The 24182-nt window shown below is 35.7% G+C and overlaps 1 protein-coding gene across 4 annotated transcripts in view; it reads left to right on the plus strand.

The window, feature by feature from the left end:
• PTPRC (protein tyrosine phosphatase receptor type C) overlaps nucleotides 1–24182 on the plus strand; it is a 125641-nt gene that overhangs the window by 53163 nt on the left and 48296 nt on the right. Inside the window, exons 3-11 of one of the 4 annotated variants that reach the window (XM_044267547.1) lie at nucleotides 4654–4677; nucleotides 8802–8999; nucleotides 11426–11560; nucleotides 14277–14420; nucleotides 15192–15257; nucleotides 16422–16448; nucleotides 18246–18458; nucleotides 20424–20552; nucleotides 21700–21840. In XM_044267547.1, coding sequence (XP_044123482.1) covers nucleotides 4654–4677; nucleotides 8802–8999; nucleotides 11426–11560; nucleotides 14277–14420; nucleotides 15192–15257; nucleotides 16422–16448; nucleotides 18246–18458; nucleotides 20424–20552; nucleotides 21700–21840 — 1077 coding nt within the window. The remainder of the gene's footprint in view (nucleotides 1–4653; nucleotides 4678–8801; nucleotides 9000–11425; nucleotides 11561–14276; nucleotides 14421–15191; nucleotides 15258–16421; nucleotides 16449–18245; nucleotides 18459–20423; nucleotides 20553–21699; nucleotides 21841–24182) is intronic. The other 3 variants (XM_044267548.1, XM_044267549.1, XM_044267551.1) reach the window with 3 other exon arrangements.

Consider the following 24182-nt stretch of genomic DNA (forward strand, 5'->3'; position numbering starts at 1 on the left):
GTGTTACAGAGAGCGAAAATCTGTTTATAGAGATTTTGTGACAATGAGAATAAGTAAGTTTAGCTTTATATTGAGTCTGAATTGTAATTTGAAGACTTGGAATTTTCTTTCAAAGGGATAAAAGACTTCTGTGTGTGTGTAATACTTTAAAAAGAAAATGAAATAAAACAAAATAAGCTACAGTGTTTCAAAATAGCCTGAAAATCAGTCAGCAGAGGAATTTAGAATTAGATCCTGAGATAAATGATGATAAAGGAAAAGACATATTCAATTTGGGAAGCCTTTATGGAAAGTAAGTATGAACACAGAGGAAAGGAAGATGTGATCCCTCTTTAGATGTTATGCTGTTTGCCATGGATGCTAATTTTTTTTTTTTTTTTGCATTGAAAATTAAAGGACTTGGGGAAATGTTGAATGGGGCCATGATTAGACCAGAAATACATAGATGTAGATAAACATATAGAGAGAAGCTATTTTTCTGTTTCCAATCTACAGAAGTCTTTTCACAGATAAACACAAAGTCTGTGAGTTACAATACTTTTGTTGATGTCACTGTAGTTTGGTTGACTTTCCTGTCAAAATAATATTCTGTAGTAAATTAAATTGACATACCTCTGATTTTTCTCTAGTATTTACCTATACCATACATAGAGCATTTATCCAGCAGATTATAATTTAACCAAAATGTCTATATTTAAGGTCAAGTTTGTTTTAGCATTCATAGCACTATTAGTAATTTATTTCATAGTCTAATCCTGATTAAGATGCTTTTTTATTTAGCTTATGAGCTTTTAATAAATACCGATTTCTATATAACTTAAAACATTGGCTAAAAGAATTTCCATGCTGAGAGGTTAGATGGAGAGGAAAGGTGGTAAGGACAAATTAAAGAGGAAAGCAGGAGGCCAGGCGGTAGACAGCATTATCTGCAGAGTCTGACAGGCTCAGGTTCAAGCCTGGGCTAGCATATACTAGCCTTGTGAACTTAGCCGAGGCACTTGACTTCTCTAAGCTTCTTAGGGTGTTGTGATCCCTATGAGAGAAAATGTAAGCTACAGGCTTACTATAGTACCGGGCATACCATGACCACTCAATACATATTAGCAATTAATAATAATAAAAATATCATTTCTGAATTTTTCTTTTAAAAAATATACACCTGTACAAGTTGTCTTCCCCATTTTGGTAATTTACCCTGCTCTCCTTTTCAATACTTGGATTAAAATACTATATATCACATATGTCTTTTATTATTTTTTTTACATATTTCTTTTAAAAAGATTCATTTTTTTTAAGAATTTATTAATTTGTTTATTTATTTATTTATTTATTTATTTGGAGAATGAGTGTGGGGAGAGGCAGAGAGAGAGGGAGAGAGAATCCCAAACTGACTCCACATTGAGTGGGGAGCCCGATGCTCAATCCCAGGGCCCTGAGATCATGACTTGATCCGAAATCAAAAGTCAGACGCTTAACTTACTGAGCCACCCAGGCACCTCTAAAAACATTCATTGTGTTTGAAGCAGTTAGAATTAAACTACTATCTCTAGGGCATTTAAAATACATGTGGCTGATGGATAGTCTACTGTTTAGAAACATTTCTGGCATATGTACTCTAGTATTGATAGTTCTTATGTTAAAATGAAAGCTTCCTTATTATCCCAATATTCCTTTTTCATTTCCATAATAAATATGTAACAAATTGTAAACTTTTTATAACATGTTGTATGTCATTGGTGCTACACGTTTTGGTGGCAACAAACCAGTAACCCAGAACAACAGAGCATAGTGGTTGGTGGAATTAGTGATGGCTAATTAGTGATGGCTATTGTGTGACTCTTGCTGATCTCCAATGGAAGGAATTTTAGTTATTAGTCCTAATCGAGTTCATCTATGACCTAAATGTCTTTGCAGACTCTTGGAGATTTCTATCAGTATGGATATAGATATATCACAGATGGTAATTTTTCCCAGAGCAAAGGACCATGCCTTTGACATGTTCAAACCTAGCACCTAGTATCATGCCAGAAAAGCAACAAATATATATTTTTTTTTACTTAACTGAATCAAATAAATTTGTTTGAATTTGCAAGGAATTGGGTGTTTATACTGAGAAGGGACATATCAAAAATAGTTTTAGATATTTAAAAGACTACATACTTCTTAGATAAAGAGAGAGATGTATTAGATAGAATATGTAGATGTATTATATCTAGTACACTCAAACTAACTTGAATATTTTGAATGTAGCAATATGCTAAACTATCTACATTTATCATGAAGATAATTTTTTTTCACTTAAAATGCAAGAGCTGTTAAAAACTCCCATAATTTTTTTTTCTTATTACTTCTTTTACAAATCAACACAATTTTAAGAACTGAATCTAGAAGGAAATAAAAACACATGAAAAGAGAGAAGACTACTAATAGGAAAATGAAAATAAAAAATAAAAATATTTTATGTGAGCTAAAAAGTAAAAACTGACTAAACAAGAGGAGGAACAAAAATCCACATCATGTAAATTAAAAACAGTATTTAAGTTTGAATGATGAAAAACAGTAGAGAACTATAATGAGAAAGTAAGAAAATATTTGATACAATATATATTTTAATAATTACACTTTTACATATGATATACATAACATATATATAATGTATAACACACAGATACTTTTTTATCAAGGAATAAGTCAGGGAATGTCATTGAAGAATACTAGGGGTCAGACACATCTGATGGCACTTCTGAGGGGAGAAAATTTTTTCAGAGCGGAAAAAGGAAGGTTCCTTAAATACTAGCCAAGCTGTTCTTTTATCCAGTGCTTGATTCCTTTTCACATCAGTTGACTATCATTTGGGAAAGAGCTTTATGATCTTTTTAATAGTCATTTTCAAAGAGGGGGAATGAAAACATGTTTCACTTCCCTACAGACTGAATCCAGTTCCCAACACAACAATAAAGCCGGCCTCTCCAGCATTTCCATGAACCTCATTGAGAAGTCCAATGTTAGCTCTCATCTCATTTGATTTCATTTTTCCTTCTTTTTTTAAAAAGATATTATTTATTTATTTAAGAGAGAGAGAGCACAAGCAGGGGAGAAGGGTAGAGGTAGAGGGAGAAGCAGGCTCCCTGCTGAGCAGAAAGCCCAACGCAGGACTTGATCGCAGGACTTGATCCCAGGACCGTGGGATCATGACCTGAGCCGAAGTCAGACACTTAACAGACTGAGCCACCCAGGAGCTGCTTGTTAACTTCCTTCTTGAAACACCCTCTACTCATAACCCTTGTTGACTTCAAATTCCCTCCTACATAGAAAATTAGGTCACTTTTGCAGTCCCTCTCCTTTAACATCTATTCAACTTCAGAATTCTATCTTGGACACTCTTCTTTTTTTTTAATGACTGGGAGTCTCCTTCACCTTCTTACCTACAATATTCATCTATATGCTAATCCGTAGCCTTAGTCCAGATGTATATCCTGAGCTACCAACCTCCACCTCCAAATATTACCAAACATTTTTACATACAAGTCACAAGCATACCAAATTTTCCTCTTTGTCTTTTATTTCTTCTTCAGCTTAATGAAAGCTTCCAAAATCTACCTAATGCATTTGCCTAGTTTGTTGAGTTATCAACCTGAATGCTTTTCCTTCTTACTCAGTCTCTGCCCTCCTTTAGTTGTAGAACATTTACAAAGTCATGATGACTACTTTCAAAGTGTTTCACAGATTTTTTTCATGTCTTTTCTTTCTTTCTTTTTTTTTTTTCCTCATATAAAACATCATCTTCCTCATATACTTTCCTTTTAGTCTCCTGATGTTTCTGTCCCCAGCTTTGCCATCTGATAAACTATTTTCCATTTTATAACAAGGTCAATAAAAAAATTAAATTGCTTTTCCATTAGACCTCCCCTTAAACACCCTCCTCTGAAGGTTTTCTAAAGCCTCTAAGACAAATCCCAGTTTCTTATTCCTCTAGCACTAAGCTAAAACTGTCCATAATTCTTTAGATCACAGCTTAATGCATCCAAGAAACCTCTCTGTCACCTCCTCCCCCAGCTGGTCACCAACCCCAGAAGACTAAATTAGCTAATCTTCCTATGTGGTTCTATAACACATTCTGTCTCATTGGTCATCACACTGTATGACGACGACTTCTTCTTCTTCTTCTTTTTATTTGAACTGTATTTCACTCTGAATTCAGCTCACTGAGGCCAGGAAATTCCTGTATCTTGGTTGTATTATAGCCCTAGAATGTGGCCTGATATCTAGCACTTAGAAGGCACTCAGTAAATAATCATTATCTAAATAAATGAATGCATTTGGGGGTAAATGTCTAAGGTCTTTTGCAAGCTTAAAATTAATTCTAATAGTTCTCCTTTATTCTATTATTTTTCTTATTTTACCTGAGAATTCAAAAGCTAATAGCACAACTTTAATGTTTATTTCGGCTTTGTGAACATGACCTTAAGAGAAGGAATGTAGTTTCAGTGGGGAAAAGGGTAATGAAAATTGCTACTTTGTGAATATTCACTAACATAGAGTTGAATATATATATGTGTATATACATATATATATACATATATATCTAACTTATATTTATATAAGTATGTGTGAAAATTGAAATTTTCTAAGAGTTTTTTTTCCTTTTTTCAGGAGAAGACCCTAGTTCCTCTACTGGTAAGAATTAATATTTGCATTTTACTTATTTTATTTTTTTTCTTTCAAAGTTTATATATTTAATTTTGATAGAATTTTCTATTATTATCCAGTAAAATCATTTTATAAGGATGAATGTTATAATTATTAATGGTTCTTGATATTTTCTTGTTCTTAATATTCTTGCTTATAAGATGTAAAGATTGACAACTACTTGAAAGTATTTGTATATATGTTATTGTGTATAAATTATAGCTTTTCTTAAACTTGACAATAAATTGCATGGCGGACTCCGATCTCTTTTTAAATTTTAACATTACAAACAATTCAAGTTAGATCACAAAATTTCATGATTCAAAAGTTGGTTAAGGAGTTATCTGAGAAATCAGAGCTCTAAACATATTATATATGTTATACATATATACATATGTATATAAAAGAAGCACTTTGAGAATAGTAAGAAATTTTATAATAATCATTTCCAAATTCTGTTGTCACAATGGAATTAAAGGGGAGGTGAACCATGAGAGACTATGGACTCTGAAAAACAATCTGAGGGTTTTGAAGGGGCGGGGGGTGGGAGGTTGGGGTACCAGGTGGTGGGTATTGGAGAGGGCACAGATTGCATGGAGCCCTGGGTGTGATGCAAAAATAATGAATACTGTTAGGCTGAAAAAATGAAAAATTTATAAATAAATAAATAAATAAAAATTTAAAAAAAATCTTAATGAGTATTCTAATCCTGAGGTAAATTAAATTTAAACAATGAAAATGTTAAAAATAAATTCACACATACTACATGCAAAATAAGAGAGAAAATAAGTTATATCTCTTAAACGTTATTGCCATTTAAAATTTATTACTGATTTCCTGATTCATCATATGGTTGACAGTATGCATTAAGAAGGTAAGTAAAGCCACTAAGATAATTCTGTTTTGATGATTAAAATGCACAGTTCTGCTTAGGTTCATTCAAAATATTCTGAGAATCGGGTAATTAAAGGAATTTTTTAAATTAAATGAAAATTCACTTCAAACTATGGAAACAAAGAACTATGTGGAAACTAACAAAATGTTCCTGAATCTGCATAAGAAACATACTCTCTTATTTTTTTTTAAAAGATGTAGTATTAGGATATTATCATTGTATAGTACAGCAGAGAATTTTTATAAATGCATAAAAAAGTATTTAATGCATAGTAGACGTGATTGGTTTATGCCAGCTACTCTCAGGCATTGTAGCACCTCCACTTTTTACAAATAATTAAGTTCATTTCAATCATATAAATTGATTATTGTTTCAGGAGGGAGTGGGAATGGGTAGAATGGGGAGTGAATGTTTACCATGGTAGATGACTCATCTTACTGAGTTTCCATTATCTCTGCACTGACTATTAAAACAATCCTCCAAATGATGACATCAGGTAAGTCAAAATAGCGAGCCCAAATGCAAATGAGAATGTCTTCTTGCAAATACTGCCAAAAAGAAAATGATCAGTGGAAACCAGTAGTATCTCCGAAGTAAAGATGAAGGACAGTATAGAAGTGGCAACTGGAGTGTGCTTTCTAACTGTGAATTAAATTCTTCTTCATTGAATTAAGGAGTGCGCACTGAGCTTAAGTCATGTGCAAGCATATTAAGGCGTCTAGGTAGGAGGGTAGTTTTCTGAACATCCTTTTTGCATAGACCTTGGGGTGGATTTGCTTGATGGGATGTAATCTTTAGGAATGCTATCTTCAACAAAGCCTAGCACAATTTACTAGGTATTTGGAACGATATTCCCTTCACTCTCTTTGTAATTCAAATCTAAAAAAAATGTGATAAAGGGAAAATATCACCACATTTCTCTTAAAGCAGAACAGATCATCAAAATCCTGCCCAAACCAAAGACAGTTTAACCTAAAAACAACAAATTAGTAATCGTTAAGTCTATAATGATGAAAGTGCATTAATGTTATTGTGCAGAATTTTAAGCTCCTCCCTCTCTCCCTTCCCTGTTCTCTCTCCTTCTCTTTCTTCTTGCTGTCTTTTCCTTTTCCCACCTCCCTTCCTTTTATTCAACAAAGAGCACAGGTGAGAGAATAAGTCAAGTTAGACTTAGAATTTTACACGGAAGCCAGAAGGAGTTACTTGCCTATTACATAGCTAGATGTGTTGGCCTGTATTATGGGTGAAAGTTTGCTAGTAAATATATTGATTTGTGAGTGACTGGGTCATGAAATTCTAGAGATCTTGGAAATATTCCTTGGAAAACAAGGACTGTAACAACTGTACTATCACTTTGGATTTCTGAACCACAGCAGAGTTCCACCTTATTTCATGTGCACGGCCTCGGGGAAGTTCAACGGGGTTTAGATTTTTTTTTTAAGATTTTATTTATTTATATGACAGAGAGATCACAAGTAGGCAGAGAGGCAGGCAGAGAGAGAGGGGGAAGCTGGCTCCCCGCTGAGCAGAGAGCCCGATGCGGGGGTTGATCCCAGGACCCTGGGATCATGACCTGAGCTGAAGGCAGAGGCTTAACCCACTGAGCCACCCAGGTGCCCCGGGTTTAGATGGGTTTTAATCTATATTTCGTAAACACTGATTTCACTTCACCTTTGACATTAAATGAATGAAGCAAGGACTTCTGTGTGTCCTTTCACTTCTATTTTCTTAATTCCCTATTCAGTAATCCTTTAATTTCGCTGCTTAATTCTTATCACTTCTACTCATTTCCAGTTTCTCCCCTTCTTCCTCTTCTCATGTTCATGCTATTTTCTCTTACCCACTCTTGTTGCACTGAATGGCTGAAATACTTGTGTGACATAATTCAATTTTTATTAATTAAATATTGAAAAACATCAATTTGCCTATTCATAAAAGTGAATACATGTAAAACACAGATGCTTTAGAAAAAACACATCACTATAACCTCAATATCCAGAAGTCACAATGTGTTTTTTTTTAAAAACAAACTTTGGTGTATTCTTCACAACCCCCCCTCCCCCCAATTCTTTAATAAAGAAATCCACATTCTGAGTAAGAGACCACCAAAAATTTAAAGGCCTTTAACACAGGTGCTGATGTGCCTGCAGGAAGGTTTTTGTTGTTGTTGTTGTTGTTTTTTAATCAAATGTATACTTCAATCAGCTGTACCTGTACCTATTTCAACACTGCCTTGTGACATTGTTTTTCTTCTGAGGTGAATTGAAACTGTGGAAAAAGTTATTTCAATATCTCAAATTGTATGTCTTATATCATCAAAAAATTGAAAACATTTTTGTAGACTTGGGTCATTTGTGTATCTGTTTGAGACCTTTGTTTCCCTGCCTTTTACTTAATCTGCTTTGACTTTGATTTATTAAAAAATAATCACTTTGTCCCTAGGACTTTATCTTTCAATTTTTTTTTTTTTTTCCTCCTGGAACACTTGTCCTCCTAAATCTCCTTTGGAGTTTATCTTTCTCTATTCTTCATTAATAAGTCCTTTACATTTCTCTTTTTACAATTTCTGTTCATCAATTTTCTTTGTGTGTGTGTTCCATCCTTATTTTATTTTATTTATTTAATTTAAATTCATTTACCACACATATAGTACATTAGTTTTTAACATAGTGTTCAATGATTCGTTAGGTCCGTCTAATACCCAGTGCTCATCACATCACATGCTCTCCTTAGTGCCCATCCCCCAGTCACCCCATCCCCCCACCCACCTCCCTTTGCACAACCCTCAGTTTGTTTCTCAGAGTCCTTCTGAACCCATTTGCCTTGGACAGTTGAGAGTCCAGCAATGGAAAGGGAAGAAGGCAGGGAATAGTTGCTTTCAATTTCATTTCCCCATTTGTATCTTTAGCCTCTGTTCTGTAACTTGTTTTATATCTAAGTTTACATATCTACACCTCTGTATGCATCTATATTTATATATATGCATGTATATATGTATATGTATTTACTAATATATACACACATGGTGTATACACATATACACACACCATAGATCTTGTCTATGTTGTGCATGTATATACACATATATATATTTATATATTTATATACATGCTATAATGGACTGGGAAGTTAATAAATTCAGATGAGTATATGTTGCAGGATATGATTCACATATTTTGTTTTGTTTTCTTTCTTCCATCTCCTATGAATACAATAGGACTGAAGTTAACAGAAGAGCCCAGTGCTCTGACTTCTGGCGACCCCTTACCTGCCCGCACCACTGCATTCTCATTCCCAAGCATCTCTGAAAGAGAAAATAACTCCTCAGAGACCACCCCACTTCCTCCTAATCCAGACAGTACTCCAACTGAAAGATCCTGGAGCCATTTGGATAATAATACTCTTGCTGTGACAGGTTGGCACAGAGATGTTAACTGAAATGAGTTTAGGAGAACTAATCTTTCTTTTTGAATTCTAAAGTTATCAAAACGGTTTTTCTTTAAATTACATGTGCAGTTTCTATGTACGTGATTTTATTCAGGCGTGTTAAGGGTGGGACATCTAGGTGCTCATGAAATATGCTCGCTGTCGAGGAGACGTCGGAAAGGGTTGGGGTGGGGAAGCCCCCACAAGGAACTTTGTGTGGGAGAGGGATTCTCCCTGGCTGGAATTCCAAAGCAAATTCTTTCTTTGTTCTACTCCAGATTCTCAATATCACAAAATTACTGGAGACATACAATTTAGTTTTTAAAAAACCACCCTGAGGATTAGTAATCCAGCTTTGCTACTTGGATTTCCCCCAGGGATATTTGCATTATTTAAAAAAAAATTAATCAAGGTTGTGGGTCCTAATGGTAGAATTTAAGGTAACGTGGTGACATTCATAGCAAATATCAGTGATGTGGGGGCATTTTCGCCAGGGAAGATCACTGAGACTCTTCAGAATCCCAATAAATCTGTAATGTGTTCATTTTTTATATATCGTTAGGTCTGCCAGTGTATTTGGTACATAAATCAACTCTCAAAGAGGGTTGCTCATGTCTTTTCTGAAAGAATGCACTATATTGTCATTTTCTGAGGCAAACAGGTTTGTAGACATATTCTGATTAGAAATTAAGCTAATTGTTTGACAGGGCCATTAATCTTGATTTGGAAAACAAGTATGTCTAACACTTTCTCAAAACTTTGGGGGGGAGTACATGATAATGTTTGGAGTATCATACTGATGAAGTTTATTAGCTATCATAAGCAGTTAAATAAATGATAAATGCCTCTGCATGTTGATTACAGGACTGTACATCCACTCTTTCCTCCCATTTTCCCCGTTACCCTAGCAGAGCAGCAGCTAGGACCTATCTAAACATTGCAAGCATTTGAATTCATTGCCCGGAATTTTAACAAAAAGAATGTGAGGAGGAGGATGTTGACGGTTAGGCAGAACAGTTCAGGCTAAACTTTTTTACTAACTTTTTTACTGAGAAAATGTCACGCAGAGTTTTCAATTTCAGTTTCCACATTTCATTTCTTGTACACAAATACATGCATACAACATTCCAGATGAAGCAAAATGTGAGAAGAAATGTTTAAAAGGGAATAGATTAGGGTGAATAATAATAAAAATATTATAGTAATATTAAAATGCTAACTTGCTCTGGCACAATAATACTGATGGTGAAATTAGCTTGGAAGGTTTCTTACACTTTTAAATAAAAAAATAAACTTTGCCCCCTAGAAAAAAGTCTTGCTATCAGGTGATATTTTAATTATCTACTGGGATAAATCTATATATGTTATTTAATTTTTGTTTGTAATTGATGTCTATTGTGGAATACAATAAAATATTCAGGCTTACAGATATATGTAGTGAAAAAATCCTTTGATCCATTTTCCTAACACAGTAATGTTCTCATACATTTTCAAAATTACTCAAAAATCAATAAACTTCATTATGAAGCAAAATCATTAAAAAATCTTTAAGCTTAATTTTACAAAAATATTTTATGCATGTTGTGAAATATCAGTATAGAAGCATATACAAAGTATATACTTATGCTTATTAATACTAAAATGTATACATATAGTATTTCTATAAATACATATATTTATTTGTATAAGTATATATATATATGTATTTGTTTCACATACAAACACAATGAAAATACTATTTCTCCAAATCCTGATTCTTAAAGATATTGTTTTATCTGTGTTATAACCTCCAGACTCTGGACATGGGATTCTGTGAGAGAGAGTGTTTGTATATGTGTGTGCAACTGTTTCCCCACATCTTTTCTAGTACTAGATATTAATTAATCTTTTACAACTCTGCCAGGACGACAGTTAAAATACTACATTTGTACATTGAAACAAATTTCATACTGACGAGCATTTTTTCCATATACTTTTTGGCCACTGCATATATTAGATGTCTATTACATGTCTGGTTCATTTTTTTTTCTTATTTTTTTTTAATGATTTGTCTATTGTATATTGAGGGATTTGTTATTGATTCTGCCTACAAAGAAATATACCAGTTTTCAGTTTGTAAAGTTGCAGGAGGGTGCACAAAGATCATAGGGACGTAGAGGTTAAAAAAAAAAAAAAGCCACCTGGAAACCTGAGTCATCTGTGACTTCGTGGCCCAGAAGGAGCCTCTGGGAATATGTAAATCAAGAACACAGGTGCCACCTTCCTGCCAGGCCAATTTGACTAGAGGCAGACAAACATATTAATAGACTGAGTCATTTCACGGTTTGGTAAACAAATATACTTATAACCTCCTAGTATTTGTATTTTTCATCTAGAGTGAGGAAACACTGAAATGATTTCACTTTCTTACCTTAGGTGTTACACAGCCGCCGCTCCACCCCACGCACGCAGTCTCGCAGACGTCCTCTGCCGGATCTGACACGCAGACACCCAGCAGCGCTGCTGCCCTTCCCCCACTCACCCGTGCTCTGGGCGGGAATGACACATCAGGTTTGCGGGGCTGTTAGACTTGCGCAGATAGGAAGAGAGCGTGACAACTGCCTGTGTTTAAGAACAGTGTGTGGGAATCCAACCACCTGTTAAACGTGTAGCACTTGCTAGTTGGTGAATGTGGAATTTCATATTTCCATAGTTACTGTAGTTGGTGAGGCCACATAACTAGTTCCTTGGAATACAGACGAAATCATAAAGAATGAGACTTACAAGAATAAAAGAAAGACCTGTTCCAGAGGAAACGGTTTTTTAGGATACTCTCTATGTTTCTTTGTATCTGGGGCAAGTATCATTGCAAAAAAAGTGAGAACTTTTTTGCTGCTAATAAAGAATAATATATATGAATTATTGCTTAAAGATCCCTGACCAATAAACAAAATCATGAAGACTGGATGATTTCCATCATCAATGAAGGGCAGTAAGAAATTGTAACTACAATTTAATTATTTTTCTTAAGTGGAAAAAAAGAAGTAGATGCTTTGTACGCCCCATTTAAACATTAAGATTCTCTGAACTTAGCATCTCTGTATATAAAGCAATGCAAAATATTCCCTCCCTTGTCTTTCCAAAATCAGCGTCTAAGTCACTTCATGGTGCCTTTTTTTTTTTTTTTTTTTTGGTCCCCAAAAATAAAAATCCACACAGACACATATGAAATTGCAGGAGCCTGAGTCCTGAAGGTTAAAGATAGAAATGGGGCAGCCTACAGAGCTGGGGCTAAGGTGGCCTGGCTCTAAGTATGAATCAAACATGGAAGTCAAACCTATCCAATAGAATGATCATTATTTTGTGAGGGATTAAACCCTTCCCTTGGCACAAAAATCCTTAGAGGCAATGTGCAAGCTTAAAACAACTGAGGACAGAGCTGCCCTTGCCTGCCCGCCTCGTTCTATCTACTCCAGCTGCCATGAGAACCTCAGGCAAAAGATTTGGAGCTTTTAGCAAATCCACAGATGCAGAAGTCGTGGATGGGAAGGAGCTGTAAAAGAATTAAGGGGGACTGACCTGAGGGGGCTGATAGTCACAAATCCACTCTATTTGCCCTCCCGAAGAAATTCTTCAAAGTGGCTAATTCCACTAATTAAAAATTGATTGGGATTAATTAACCTAAAATAAAATGGTAAAAGCCACTTCTAAACCAGCACTGAGACTACCTACACAAGGGAGTAGTAGTTTTCACATGAAGGAGGAAGGTAGGGAATTTGGGGGGAGGAGGGGGGGTTCAGAAGAGCAGGAGGGCAAGGGACTCAGGGGAGGTGAAGAGAACAAGCTTGTGAAAGAGAAGTAGGGAAGAATATGGAAGGAAGCAAAAGATAAACTTTTTTAAAGCATGGCAGAGGGCCAGTTCTGGCTCTAATTTTTTTTTTTTTTTTTTTTAAGAAGAAAAAAAAAACGACTTTCTTGCCCTTCTCCTTGTTCTGTTGGAGCCCTTCTCTGGGGATCCAGAACTGAAGAAGTGATGTTTATGTCATTCATTCTTCTCTATGGTTTAGTGAAATGGGGGGATGGGGAGTGGATTAGGAAGACTGAGCTGAGAACCCGAAGTCAAATTTTTAGAAGATGCCTTTTCAATTCTAATGGATGTAGATGAGAAGTCATAGACTGTTCTCAGTGTGTAATTGGAGGGTGTCTGCATGCAGGCCTCGAAACCATTTTCAGAATACGCGTGCATGTTTCACTCTGCTCAGACACTGTGAATCTTACTGCAAATGCAAGGCTGATATCCTATCATTGAACTGAGGACCCCAGGGAGCCTGATGGTGAAATAACCAAACAAGCTTAGAGAGAGGCTTGTCAATATTCCTGTTATTTCTGCCATGACAACTGTCAGAGTGCTAGTCATCTAAAAGGTATCCAAAGCATACATGTTGGTGGCTTGCGCCATAATTCTGGGTGTGATGTCTGCAGGAAGATGTCGTATGCGGGAGATGCTTGACAATGAAAAGTCCTAACCAAATACATTGCGCTGTTTCTTCAGCAGCGACACCTGATTCTATTCCAGTTGGCTTAGATGTTCTTGGAAAATAAAGGAAATGGTGTCATGATAATGTGAAAGTTCTTTGGTTCTTTGGTTCTAAGCTGGTTTGGTTTTGATTTTTCCTGGCCAGGGCTTTTTCCCTACATAGGGAAAGTCCAATTGTAATCTTCAGCTGGAAAGGAATTACCCTGAGCTCAGCAGGTGCACAGGGAAGAAGCCCATTCAGCTCTGATTTCAGAAAAGTAGACCTCAGCACCTGCACCCAGAAATTCCTCCCCAGAGAGGTGCACCCTCGTGAGGCTTTTAGCACATGGCAGATTGCGCTTCCTCTTCTGCCAACCTTAACATAGACTTTTACAGCCAGAGGTCCACTCCCATCTCTGTGGTGTCTGCACCCGCAAGCCAGCACCCCACTCTGTCGCCTCGGTGCACTCTCTTTGTACTGCATTCTCACTCCCCTCAGTCAGGGAGCTTGGCTTCCCTGAGTTGTGAAGGCTGGCACTTTTAACATTTGTGCTCTGATGACAGTGCTGCACAGGTTCTGAGTCATCTGACGTTAAACTTGCCTCTGCCACAAAGCTTGCTGCATTTCATTCAGTTTTGCAGAATGCATAGTGCAAAGGGTCTGACTGTTGCTTGGCCTTCGCTTCAAGAATCTGCGTATGTTGACTGTTTGGCCATTGCTCTTGGAGGGGCAGAAATAGATGACCGTGACCATGGCCTTTCTGATTGCAGGCTCCCCAGGAGAGTGGACCACAACCAGCATCTTCCATGTAGACCCAACTTTCACACAAGCAGCCACCCTCAGCCCTGCACACAGCAGCTCTGCTGCCTTACCTTCACGCATCTCCAGCACCACCACCAATGATAGCTCCTCAGGTTTGACCACGATGCTCGAGGTGTCTTAGGTTATGGATAATGAGATGGAAACTTGAAACTTTAACGCAGCTCTTTTGCTTCATACCAAATATTATTGACAGGTTTCCTGTTTTACCGAGTTTCCTATATTGATAATAAATTAGACAAACTTGCCAGTAAGCTTTTTTTTGGGGGGGGGAGCATACTTTATTTTGTTATTCATAGTAGAAACGTTGATGGCAAAGAAGAAAGATAATAGACTTTAGAGTCATATAGCCCTGGGATCAAATCCTTAACTTTCTGGATGACTTTAGCACATGCTACTAATAATTTGTGTGTCAGCTTTCCCTTCTGTGAAATGGGTATTATAATATTCATTTTATAGGATTGATGTGAGAACTGAGTATGTTAAAAAAAAAAAAGGCTGGTAGGCAGTGAATATTAAAAAAAGAGTAAGTGGTATCATTGTTAGTAATTAAAATAAGGAAGCTGTAATTGAAGGAGAAAGCAGTAGTTTGGCCATCAGGTAAGAATTACACCAAGGAATCAATAGTTTCTCTCAACTTATTCAATGTCATGTTCTAATTATTTGAACTATTGTTTATCTTCAAGGGCTATGGGTAGATGACACTTTGATTCACTTTTTTATTTTAAAGAGGAGCAAGTGTTAATTTCAGTGAAGTCTCCTGTAGTAAAGATTCGGTTGGGAAAGTATCTTTGCTGAAGAGTTTTTCCCTTGTCCTTCATTATGACAAACTCATTAACTTTGATTCTCTGTTCATTTCCTTGCAGATGTGTCTCTTACGTCCACTTCACCTGCAACAAGCACTAACCATGCAACTGCTCCCACAACAATAGGTGACAATCTTACTCTCAACCACACAGTCATGCCACCATCATGAACCTGCGATGTGCTCATAGAGGGGTCTTCCATTTTCTGTACACTGGGTTCTCTTTTTCTGAGAAGTTCCATTGAGTATTCTAATCATGGGGGCTGTGGAGTAGCGGTCAGTCTTGTAACCCTTATTTTAGCAAGGCCACAACTGGTGAGGTTGGGGCAGAATGTCACTGTCATAACCTATCAAGTCATTATAACATCCTCTAAGAGTTGTGTACTTTATGCAAATGCATAGAAAAATATTCAAGTATTCTAGGACTTCCTTCTCTAGGAGTGGGTTTAGGTGTTAGTAGGTAACAGAAAAATTCTATCAGTGGGATTCTCCATTCCAAGGGGTGATTCACAGAGGATTGATTGTAGAGCCCCAGTCAGGTAACATGGAGCATGGAAGCAAAGCGAGGGGCCTGTAGGGAATGAGCCGAGAGAAGGGCAATGTCAGTCAGTGGGTCGGCCATGGCAGAGCCTGCAAGCCCACTGTTCTCTCCTAAATTCTTCCAACTCAAAGACTGGATTAGCAGAGATCTCTCAGCTTTCACAAAACACATCTCCACTCATTCTTCAGTGAAATACATATGCTTCACCCATGATATGTTTCAATTCATTAAAAGAGCTATTAATTGCTCTGGATCCAGTGTATGTGCAAAGAACTTAACAAAAGATTAAACTAGGGAATGAAGCATCCTTTGCCTGTTTTCTGATGTTTTTAAACAAAGGTGGAAACTGAAATGTCTAGGGATCATAATTCTATAAATCTACTTGGAGATTAATCAAGGGGATGAGTATCTTTAAATGTTCTGGCTGCGTGTATGGTTAGCTATGTCCCCACACCATAATAAAATGTGTGCTCAAAAATACCAATATTGTAATTATCATAATCATGTTCATTGGGTAATTTCATGAAATGTTTTATAGACCTAGCCCATTAGTTTTTAACACCTGAAGTTTTGAGATTAAAACATTGTACTGGGCATCGCAAACCCTGCACCGTCTGTTAAACCTAACGTATAGACATTACAATATATGAAGTTGAAACATTGTAAAACCATCCTTTCCCAAAGTGACTATAGCAGAGATACTGTAAAGGAAATTTTAATAATTTACATTCTTTTTTTTTTCTATTGCAGTTTCTGCAACATCTAAGCCAGCATGTGGTAAGTTTTTTTTTTTAATCTAGAGGGAGGATATATCACTTTAGAATATTGCTTAAATTATTTCCTTCTTCATTCTAAGCCTCCAAACCCACTAGCAAGCTAACTTTACTGGCTCCCACTTCCCAGCTATGAATATTTCCACATTTTAAGAGCCAGTGTCCTTAATAAACCAAACTATGGAAAGAACCTAGATGTCCATCAAGAGATGAATGGATAAAGAAGATGTGGTATATATATACAATGGAATACTATGTAGCCATCAAAAAACATGAAATCTTGCAATTTGCAATGACGTGAATGGAACTAAAGGGTATCATGCTAAGCAAAATAAGTCAATCAGAGAAAGATAATTACCATCTGATCTCTCTGATATGAGGAATTTGAGAGGCAGGGTGGAGGTTCATGGGGGGAAGGGAGGAAAAAATGAAACAAGATGGGACCAGGGAGGGAGACAAACCATAAGAGACTCTTAATCTCAGAAAACAAACTGAGGTTGCTGGGTGGAGGAGAGGGATAGGGTGGTTGGGCTATGGACACTGGGGAGGGTATGTGCTATGGTGAGTGCTATGGAGTGTGTAAGCCTGATGATTCACAGACCTGTACCCCTTGGGCAAATAATACATTATATGTTAACTTTAAAAAAAATAAAAAGAGCCCATGTCCTTCAGGAGCAAGAAGCTTTGATGTTATATTCAGACATAGTTTTGAGTGTCAGGATTAAGAATTACTAGCTAATGATACATGTGAAATGTGGAGAATACCTTCCAGGCTTGTGAAGAAAATGAATCTGTATTTGTCTCCGCCTCTCTGTCTTTCTGTCTTGTCAGAGTTTTGGCTCAAAGCAGGTGCTTGAATACTTACCTGGCAGGGGAGACACCATGATCAATCAAAGCAGGTGCTTGAGAACAGTTTATGCAACGCTGTCCCCATTTTCCTATCCTCTTCTCAGTGAGGTCTTTCATGGCGGGGGCTTCACCCTCCATGTTTGTGAGTCTCCCTGCGGAAGTCTCTGCCTTCAGTAGCTCCCCATACATTTAACATAAAGATCAGTCTTCAAAAGTTTGCTTAATTAATATGGTCTCTTATGCTCATGTTCATCCTATATTATTGCCTCCTTACACTCTTCCCTTAACTAATCTGAAACTACTTATCTAGCATTTGTGGAAAAAAATATATTTTTACCAGTCAACTGAATTTGTTTAAATAAAGGAGAGAATGTGACATGTCACCAAGGGGAGGTCCTTAGGAGGGTTTATTATTGATAATTTTACCAAGGTAAAGGAATAATGAGGCCTGTGGTCCCTGAATTAATTAATGTCCCTGGAGAAACAGGTAACCAAGAACTGCATTTTAGAAGGAAAGAGAAATGATAAAGCAAGGAGAAGACATTTGTCAGATACTTCATTCATTTTTGCATCAATTCAACAAGCAATTCAAACAAATAAGCCCCTACTAATGACAGCTTTTACGCAACAACTTGGATTTATGTTGATGCTCAAAGTAAACTGGCCGTCACTGCCATAGAATATACAGTTCAGTCAGGAAGACAGACATTAATCTGTTAATCCTCCTAGGATAAACTTAAAAGCTGAGGTCCTTGATAGGATATAAAGGGAATTTTGAAAATTAATTATGGACACACCTGATATGTTTCTTCTCTTTTTCATGTTCCTGGGGATATTTTGTTAGATTTTCATATTTTTGAAAATCTCTACTAAAGTGTTCACATTTGTTGTAAGTTTATTTTTTCTGAAATTCTTCTTAAAAAAGGTAATCCTCTCTTTCATTTTCTTTCAGATGAAAATAAAAATATCTCTGTGGAATATCATTATAAAGAAAATAACTCATTTGAAGCACGACTAAATGCTGCTGATTCAGTGAGTTGTGAAAATGTCACATGTGAAAACAATACGATCTATAACCTAACAGAATGTTCACATGCAAGTTTTACTATAAGTCACGAATCATGTGTTGGTCCGAAAAAAATTTTAACCCTGGAGGTACCACCAGGTAAATATAAATTGGTTTCTATTTGTATATTTACAAAACTGTACAATTCCACATGTGAATTGTAGAATTCCACATTCTAGTGGTTGCAGGAATCTGTCAGGTAATCCTCAGCAAGGATGAGGGACAGGAAGTCTGCAGGAGGCAAGTGGATGAGCTTTCTGCTCTCCTAACCCAGTGAGGTTAGGAACCCTTATAAGCCTTCTTAATTCTTTTCTCCTCCCTACACTTTTTCTACGCAGTGTTTTATGTAGATTAAGTATTATTTATCCCACTGTGGATAATCGATTATCCACAAGCTTTCTCCCCCCCACACACACTTAATTCAAGTCATTAAGTATATATGTGCACATACATATCCTACTAAATGAATACAGGTGGGTCTGGAGTATATAGAGGGAAAACACAGAGTCAAGGATTTGATGGTTGTGGAAAAAACAAGGATACTTTCACACACAAGAAGGAGAGTTATGATCATGTTAAGGTGACCAAGCCAGTTTTGCCAGCTCAGCTCCTGCGGGAAAGGAGAAGGGACCAGGGTATCAAGCCCACCCCTCTAAAGTGTATCTTAACAGAATACGTTTTGGAAAAGAGATTTAGGAGCTGTAAATTTGTTGACTCTCTCACATCATATAATAATTCAAAAATATTGATTTGTTAACATTTCAGTAGGTTAAAGTTTGCTTTCCTATATTGGCTATTGTAAATAATGCTGATTTAAACATAGGAGTATACTTTTGAATTAATGCTCTTATATTCTTTGGGTAAATATTCATCAGTGAGATTGCTGGATCATAAAATAGTCTATTTTTAACTTTTTGAGGAACTGCCATATTGTTTTCCACAGTGGCTACACAAGTTTGCATTCCCTCCAACAGTTCATGAGGAGTGCTTTTTCTCCACATCCTCACCAACACCTGTTGTTTCTCATATTGTTGATTTTAGCCATTTTGACAGGTGTGAGGTGATATCTCATTGTAATTTTGATTTGCATTTCCCTGATGATAAGTGATGATGAACATCTTTTCATGTGCCTGTTGGCCATCTGCATGACTTCTTTGGAGAAATGTCTGTTCATGCCTTCTGTCCATTTTTCAATTGAATTATTTGTTTTTGGGTGTTGATTTGTATAAATTCTTTATATATTTTGGATACTAACTTTTTATTGAATATGTCATTTACAACAATATGGATGTAGCTAGAGAGTATATGAGAGAGTATAATGCTAAGCAAAATAGAGAAAGACAAATATTATACGACTTCATTCATATGGAATTTAAGAAAAAAACAAACAAGGGAAAAAATAAGAGAGAGAGAGAAAGCAAGAAACAGACTTTTAATATAGAGAACAGACTGATGGTTACCACAGGGGAAGGAGATTTAATAGGTGATGGGAATTAAGGAGTGCACCTGTTATTGTAGGGAATTGTTGAATTGCTATATTGAAACTAATATTATACTGTATTAACCAACTAGAATTAAAATAAAAACTTAAAAAAATACATAGGTTAAAGTGATTTTCTTGAAAAATTATTGAAATAAATAATTAGAAACAGAAATGAAATTTAAAAAACACATTCCCCAAGACAGAGCCCCACATACTCTGTGTAATAATCATTTAATAAAAAAAATCAAGAGTCAATAAAAAAAATTGCTGGCATACTTAAGAAAAGGAATGAAGTGAGTGTGTTAAAATGCAAAATATGCAATATCATCTAGACATTTGCTTGGGTCCCATCTTTTAAAGGAAGATAAATTCTAAATAAAATGCTGCCAAAATGTGTGATATTAAAAAGAATAAGCTAAATAATGGAGATGGACAAACCCCTGAATTATTAGATTTCTTCAAAATCACTCTAAATACTTGCCAAAGACAGTATCATGCATATAATTTCAGTCACTTGAATTGAGCATATGACACACATTATGAAACATTAAACATCTATTTCTATATCTTCTTTTTGACAGATCCAAAAAGATTTTCTTTGGAAGATTGTACAAAGGAGGAAAAAGCAGATACTTCTCTTCATTTAAAAGTAAAAATACAAAACAACTTCACTTGTGATAAAAATAAAATTACATACAGATTTAAATGTGGTAAGAATATAGCTTTGATTAGAGTATTTTTCTGGTGGAGAGTTGTTCTAGATATATCTAATCCTTCCTTCCTTCCCCCCCTACTATTCCCTCCTTTCTTTCTTTCTTTCTTTCTTTCTTTCTTTCTTTCTTTCTTTCTTTCTTTCCTTCTTTCTCCCCCTTTCCTTTCCCTGCTACTCTCTCTCTCCCTCCTCCCCTTTCCTTTTTTTTTTTGAGTCAAAATATTATATTCTTTATACCACTCAAATTCACAAAAAATAACCTTTTCCTAAAAGGTTTCCCTTTCCCTAAAATATAACCTTTGAAAAAGTAAAAGTCAACTAATTTACAAGGATTTTCTTGGCAACTATTATACACAAGGTATTGCTAAGGGATCATCAGAGAAGGATGTTATAGAAAAATAAAATGCACATACTGTTAAAATAAAAACAAGCATAAGATCATATGATTCAAGAGTTTATGTGGTCGGCCCTCAATCACCAAAATTCATAGACAACCTCAAGAACACATACATGAAAGACAAGTGGGAAAAATGCAGTAATTGCCTCTAAGAATATGGGTTTGTATTCATATGGGAGGCAAAGTTGAGATACCAGTTATTTTTAATAATTAATGACTTAGTGAATTTTTATTCCTTTTTATTTGAATTTATTAAGATGGAAGCTCCTTCCTTGGCATAAAGCCATCTGCTAAGCCATATACGGCAAGACACACACACACACACACAAAGGATGCAGTGTGATAATGGTTGTAATCATCATGTTATAAAGAAGATTAATGGCTATGATATAAGTAGTACAAGGAAAGCAAGAACAAACTGATGAACTGATGGTAGAACAATGATGTATCTAAAATATTTATTGAACAAAAGTTAACTCAAGTGCAATCTCAGTTTCTGAACAGAGAACTCATTCCATCAGTAAAATTAGAGATACTCTCAAATTCAGTTAGACTTTTTAACATTTTCTTTAAAATGGAGTATGGCAAAACCATGCATTAGGATGGTAGTTTTTAGTATCTTTTACTTATTTACTATTTGCAAAAGCTTTCAAACTGATCGATACTAAGTTATTATAGATATGAAATCTAAAGACAAAGTGTGATATATTGTATTCATTTACTGATATGTGATACTTATTTCTTTCAGAAAATTGTACTCCATCTACTGGGGAGGAAATTAACTGTGAAGGCTTTTTACCTCAGAGAAAGTATTACTGTGATTTACAAGCATACTATGATGGCCATAAGTTTTTGTCCTTAAACAAAACTATTGAAACAGATTTGGGAAGTGAGTATATTACTTACATGTATATGTAAAATTTCTTCTTATGTGCTTGCAATTCTTTGAGAATCACAGGAAATGATGCTGTAGATTTGGAGAAAGGGTTTCAGAAAAATAGATATATATCCATTTTTAAAGCAAAATTTCAAAATGAATGACAGAAGATCCAAAGCTTTGTCAAATTTTTTGTGTGTTTTTTTTGGTTTTGTTTGTTTGTTGTTGTTGTTTCAACTGTGAATTGTAGGCCCTGTGAAATTATGGTGGAAACAAAACCAAGATAGATGATATGGTTTCTTCATGCATTTCCCGTCTCCTCAGGTGCCTCATTCCCTTCGTGGTGTCATGTTGCACCCTCTGCCCCTCTATCAAACCCTGCCTTCGACAGAAGTGAGCACAGGGCTATTAAAACACAGCAGCAAATCTAAATATTGGTGGCAAGTTAGTATGTAGCATGAATAAAATGCTAACAATATAAATATTAACAAGACTATAATAGCTAATCACTGTTGGAAAGTACCATTCTGGAAAATAATAGCATTTGGGAGCTGGAGCGGAGAAGGAAGGGAATAGTGCTAAAATTCCACTCTTATTCAGTGGAAGTATGGAGATTCTGATGACATGTGGAATCTGCTAGGGAAAAAAAAATGTTAATTATATGTATGACAACTTATGAGTAACCACCAAAGAAAGAGAGAGGAGGAAAAGGTAGTGAAGAAAAAGAGGAGGAGGAAACAGAAGGAGAGGAAAGAGGAGGAACAAGAAGAAGAGGAAAAGAGAAAGATTGAGGAAGAAGGAGAAAGAAGGAAGAGGTAGAGGATGTGGAAGCGATAGGGAGGGAAAGAGAAAGGGTGAGAAGAAATAGTAGTAGAAAGCTAAATAGGTAAGACAGCACAAATAGGCCATGGTATATCAAAAGTCAAAAATCATAAATACAAATGGCCTCAATTTACCCTTTGAAACGCAGATACTCAGATCTGAGTAAAGACATGTTGTGGAGGAATTTCACAGCCTGAAGGAAGACCAAGTGGTATTTTAGGAGAAATGTTATCATTTTGCTGTATGCTGAGTGACAGTCAATGGACAGTGCTTGTAAGAATGAAAACAACAAATGCAAAAATGGTAGAAGGGAGAAGATAGCTAAGTTTATAATACTAAGTTATTGAAAGAAGATAGGAAATTATATTAAGAATTTATTCACAAACTTAAAGGCTTGATTTTTAAAAGAATGCTAAAATAGACCTCTAGCAAAAAATGAAACCTCCCTATTGATTAAAAAAAAACCCCTAAAAGTAGATATTTAACAAATTATAAAGCCACTTTTCATCCAATATGAAAAGTTAGATAAAATAATTTTCTAGAACTTATGAATTATGAAAATTTACTGGGGAAGAATTAAAAAATTGGAATTAAATGTATAGTCCAATGTCTCTCTACTCATTTCACAGTCACTGTCTACTTCCCTCACTGCCCTTAAGAAAATATGAAGACAAATTTGCCACATGTTCAAAGAACGGTTGGTTTCTATCTTATCCAAACTACTCAACAGGGCAGAAGACACAGAAGTCTATCAATTCATTTTAATTATTCTTAGGGTTTAGGATAGGCTTAGGGTAAACATTCAGTGGATTTGCAACTTGAGTAAAACGGAGGCAACTATAGGCCAGTTTCTCCTATGAACATAGATACTAGATAATAATTTAAGCATTAGAAAATTGGATCCTTTAGTGTATTAAAAATATATAATCACCAAAAAAGAGATACAAATGACAAATAAGAATATGAAAAGATGCTCTACATCGTATGCTGTCAGAGAAATTCAAGTGAAAACCAGAATGAGACACACTACATGTCTATTAGAATGTCCAGAATCTGAAAAACTCACAACACCAAATATTTGGAATATGTGGGACAATGTTGCAATCCAAAACAAAATCATTCGTTGCTAGTAAGAATGCAAAGTGGTACAGCTACTCTGGAAGACATTTTGGTGGTTTCTGCAAAATGAAACACACTATTACCATACAATCCATACTCCTTGGTGTTTACTCAAAGGAGCTGAAAAGTTATGTCCACACAAAAACCTGCACAAGGATGTTTATAGCAGCTTTATTCATAATTTCCAAAACTCGGAGGCAACCAAGATGTCCTTCAGTAGGTAAATGAGTAAACTATAGGAGAACCAGACAATGGAATATTATTCAGCAGTAAAAAGAAATGAGCCGTCAAGCCATGGGAAGACATGACAGAACTTTACATGCATATTACTAAGTGAAAGAAGTCAATTTGGAAATACTGCATACTGTATGGTTCTGACTATATGATGTGCCAAAAAAAGATGAAACTATAAA

The sequence above is a fragment of the Neovison vison genome, chromosome 10 (assembly GCF_020171115.1).
Source record: "Neovison vison isolate M4711 chromosome 10, ASM_NN_V1, whole genome shotgun sequence".
Taxonomy (NCBI): domain Eukaryota; kingdom Metazoa; phylum Chordata; class Mammalia; order Carnivora; family Mustelidae; genus Neogale; species Neogale vison.